At 38.7% G+C, this 4749-nt stretch overlaps 1 protein-coding gene across 1 annotated transcript; it reads left to right on the plus strand.

Moving 5' to 3' along the window:
• Window positions 1-1538: 1538 nt before the first annotated feature.
• Window positions 1539-4745, plus strand: LOC145718174 (ankyrin repeat domain-containing protein 30B-like; the record flags this gene model as incomplete). Its single annotated transcript, XM_081809639.1, has 3 exons — window positions 1539-1619; window positions 4301-4444; window positions 4602-4745. Coding segments are annotated over exons 1-3 (369 nt in total), but the record flags the coding sequence as incomplete, so codon positions are not given.
• Between the last annotated feature and the right edge of the window lie 4 nt (window positions 4746-4749).

Here is a 4749-nt window from a genome sequence, read left to right on the forward strand (position 1 = left end):
AATGTTATTTGACATTTTCACTCTCATTCTCTTATTAAGTGTACCGTGAAGTTTTCTAAAGATAGGATACGTGATAGTATCACAACTCGCATGATTAGTGGGTCATAGCTCTAACGGCTAACAATGTATGATCGGGTATCCTTGTATTTTAAATGCTTGTTTTAATTTCTAATATTGTAAATATCAACACTTAAACAGAAGTTCTTTGGAATTCCTAATAATTTTTAAATAGTATAAAAGGACCCTAAGGCCACTAAGTTTAAGAATTACGGTTTTAAAAGATTGTATCTACCAAATATTAGGATATAACTAATTACTTCCCCCATTTTTAATAATCAAAGACACCACACACACACACACACACACACACACACACACACACACAGAGTCTGCTAATCAGAACATCTGTTTGGCTTATGATCAACATAATAACACTAAGATGAAATAAACTTAAAACACAATTGACATGTTAGCAAGTGAAGCTTTACTCTAGGAAAAGGTCAGAATTGAAATAAACATTGTGAACACTGGACAAATCTTAGAGTCTAATAATTAACTTCTGGGAATCCCAAGGAAGTAATGGGATTCCAAACTGGGAACTTCAGGATTTCAAAACATAAAAGTAGAAACTAGAGCTAAAGCCTACATTTTTAAAATCTCTTTTTCTTATGCTTATAAATATCTTTGGTTCAAACATGAGTATCAACAATGGTATCTACCTTAGTTATGTCAAATCCTTCAGTTAAATTTGCCACCAAAAAAAAAAAAAAGAATTCAGAATAAGAAGACTGTGAGCATTTCAAATATTTTAGTGTACTTCTTTCCACTGTTAAATTTGTATTGTAAAATTTCCCTGAGTTGGATGTTGGTTTTTCCTTCATTTCTACTGTTTTATTAGGAACAGAATCTTTCACTTCAACGGTAGGCTGAATGGGTATTGAAACAATATGATTAAGACATGATGTACCTAGTAGTATTCGAAGAGTGCTTTTCCTCACTGGCGAGTCTAACTTCTGAAAATGTTCAGAAGCGCTCAGGCAACTCTCGCCAACATTGGAAGGGGAACCCAGCCCGGCTCACAAGCGATGGCTGAGATTTGAGAGATTTGGACCTCGCACATGCGCTTTGGGCCCCCTTGGCCGCCAGCCCTTGGTGTGCACGTGCAGCCACGCCGGTTTGTGAGGTGCGCCAGCGCATTTGTGTTTGGCGTCGCTATTCTGCGCTCAAAGATGCCAAACCGCGGAGTTTCGATCCTGTGATGTAGTGGCGAGGCGGGTTTGGCTTATCTCTAGCGCTAGTGTTGGGCTCTAGAGGCGGTGAAAAGCCGAGGGGAAGGGGAAGTGTTTGTGAAGCCTCCAGGCTTTGCGATGAAGTTTTTTAGCTTTGGGAGTAAGAAGGGCGGGTAGTCCTTTCGCGTTACCAGCTCGCTGAGGGACCGTTTGGGCATCCGGCGTGAGAAAAGAATTGGAACCAACAGCTCGGGGCGGGGCTACAACATCCCAGACAAAGATTTCAGAAAGATCCACAAAGTTGCCAGCATGGGCGACGTAAGGAAACTGCAGGAGATTCTATTTTTCGGGAAACACGGCGTGGACGAAAGGGACAAGATGATAGAGGAGGTGGGGCTGACCCGGAGAAGCGCGCACCTTCCCGGTCTCCGCCTGTGGAACGGAGCCCTCCTGTCACCGAGGGCTCTTTGAGGTCTTCCCTCCTGAGGTCCTGCAGCAGGGTTCTAGTGCCCAGGCCGGCTGTCTGAGCATGAAAACGAAATCTTCAACTGCCTTTGGACCCACTCATAATTCCTCGTGTGGACCACTTTACAGACAGGTGGTTTTTGTTTTTTGTTTTTAAGATTTTATTTATTTATTTTTCAGAGAGAGACAGCTAGAGAGGGAACACACACAGGGGGAGTGGGAGAGGGAGAAGCAGGCTCCCTGCTGAGCAGGGAGCCCGATGCGGGTCTGGATCCCAGACCCTGGGAACATGACCTGAGCTGAAGGCAAGCACTGAACTGACTGAGCCATCCAGGTGCCCCTCTTACTTTCTATTTAAAAAAAATTGGGGAGTGCGGGTGGGGATTGGTATCTTCTGACAACGTTTAACCTCTTCAGAAGTAAAAGGAATGTTTTTCCCTGTACATGTTGATTTTATTCATACATTAAATATATACATGTTTTTTGTTGTATGTAGCTTTATTACATATAAGTGATTATAGATTGTTTTATTTTAGTTACATCCTTATGAAAATAAATAATATAAATGATAATATAAAAGTTTATAAAATTTTAGTTGTGTCCTTATGAAAAAATCAAAAATAGGAAATATAAATGATTATTGCAATTTCAAATGTATTGCTTGACTTTATAAGTTTCCTTTAAAAATACTGAACTCTGGGGTGCCTGGGTGGCATAATCGGTTGAGCATCAGAGTCTTGAATTCAGTGTGGGTGGTGATCTCGGGGTTGTGGGGTCGAGCCCCATGTCAGGCTCCATGCTTGGTGGGGAGACTGCTTGAGATTCTCTCCCTCTGCCCTTACCCCCGCTTGTGCATACTCTCTCTTTTTCTCTAAAAGAAATAAATCTTTAAGAAATATTGAACTCTCCAACTGTATTTATCTACTCTTTCAATCCATTTATCAAATAGAATCTGAACACATGTTATGTAGGAGACATACTCTACCCAGAATCTTTTCATTCTTAAAGACTTCATGTTGCCCAGTATTAGTAAGATGAGAAATTCTATTTATTTTATTTATTTATTTATTTAAAAGATTTTACTTTTAAGTAATCTCTATACCCAACATGGGGTTTGAATTTATATCATTGAGACTAAGGTTGCATGTTCTACTGATTGAGCCAGCCAGGTACTACTAAGATGAGAAATTTTATTTTATTTTTTTAATTTTAAGAAAAGATTGATTTTTTGAGAGAGAGAGAGAGAGTGAATGGCAGTGGCTGGGGAGGGAGAAGGGAGGGTTAAAGGGAGAGAGAGGATCTCAAGCTGACTCCACGCTGAGCACGGAGCCCGACATGGGGCTCGATCTCAGGATCTGGAGATCATGACCTGAGCCAAAACCAAAAGTCGGACACCCAACCAACTAGCCACCGAGGTGCCCCTAAGATGAGCAATTTTAAATTGAAGTATTAGGACTTAATCTCAGTTAAAGCTTTTCCTCCTTCCTTTCGAATGAAAACAGTTCTGAAGATAGGAAATTGTAAAAGTTAACCTTTACCTGTCCATTTGAAATTTATACTAGTATTAAATACTAATATTGATAATTGGTAGTACTTGATTTTTCTTGTGATTTATAAATCTAAATATTTAATAAAATGAGCTGTCCCTGTTTATTTAAATCCTGAGTTTCCTTTGGCTTAAAGTTTCTTGAAAATCAGAGTAAGAATTACTTAAAAAACATTCTCCGTTATTTTAGTCCTCTTTTCCCATAATGCTTTCAGGAACTAAAATTTATTTAAACGCCAGGTATATGACTAGAACTGCAATAGACCTGTTGTGTATATCATTATTTCATTTAATGTAAGGCACCATAGATTGTCTGATGCCCCAGTATTTTCTGTACCAATAAGAACTTTTAAAACAATTCTGCCAATTATAGTTGTAAGACATTTTGAATTATAAATTGCATTCCAATGTCAGAGATATTAAAAGGTGACAAAATGAGAATCTTAGAATCACTGAAATGAAGTATTCTTGCGAATCCTTAAAACATATCTACAGAGTAGGCATAATTGTATCACTTTACCTAATTGGATGTTGTCTTTGTAAAATGGTAGTAATAGTAATAGTTATAATAATATTATGTAACAAACTCTGCATAGATCCTCATTTAAGCATCACGCTGAGGTCTTGTGAGATAACTAGTCTTTATTTTATTTATTATTATTATTTTTTAGTAATCTCTATACCCAACATGGGGCTCAAATTCACGACCCTCAAGATCAAGAGTCATATGATCTTCAAACTGAGCTGGGCAGGGGCCCCGAGATAACTGTTTTTATCCCCATTTTGTTGATGAGGAAATTGAGGATAAGGCTAAGTAAGTGATAACTGTTAAGTGACAGAGTTAAAGTAGGATTCAAACCGAAGTTAAGCTGAATCCTGAGGTCATGCCCTACCTACTCAGATAGGCTGCTCTTTATTAGTGTGGTGAAGAATCACTAATAAATATTGTACTTTCTTCAAAAGAAAACTAAATCTTTCTTTTGGAGTCATAGGAATAAGATGCTATTTAACGTTTACAATTACATGAATTAACTGCATGTTTTGAAATAGTGCACTATAATTTCCTAAAAAGTTCTTTCACTTTCATAGGACTGCTCTCCATTTGGCCTGTGCCAATGGCCATCCAGATGTCGTTGCTGTCCTAGTGGAGAGGAAATGCCAGCTTGACCTCTTTGATAAAGATTATAGGACTGCTCTGATGAAGGTATGTGGAAGCAGCTGTGTCTGCCTGAGATGGATTTGATTTAATTACTTAGAATGAAAACTTACTGCATTTAAACATAACTAATTGGTGAAACCTGTGGCATGTTTACTTTAAATTCCCAGAATTGACACTCTGTTTCTTGGTATAATACTGACAGGCTGTACAATGTCAGAATGAGAGATGTGTGACTGTTCTTCTAGAACACGGTGCTGATCCAAATCTTACGGACATTGCTGGCAATACTGCGCTCCACTATGCCGCCCTTGGTTCGAATACATCAATAGCAGAGAAGCTGCTTCTACACC

The sequence above is a fragment of the Leptonychotes weddellii genome, unplaced genomic scaffold, assembly GCF_054177405.1.
Source record: "Leptonychotes weddellii isolate Sample4059 unplaced genomic scaffold, ASM5417740v2 HiC_scaffold_11676, whole genome shotgun sequence".
Lineage (NCBI taxonomy): Eukaryota > Metazoa > Chordata > Mammalia > Carnivora > Phocidae > Leptonychotes > Leptonychotes weddellii.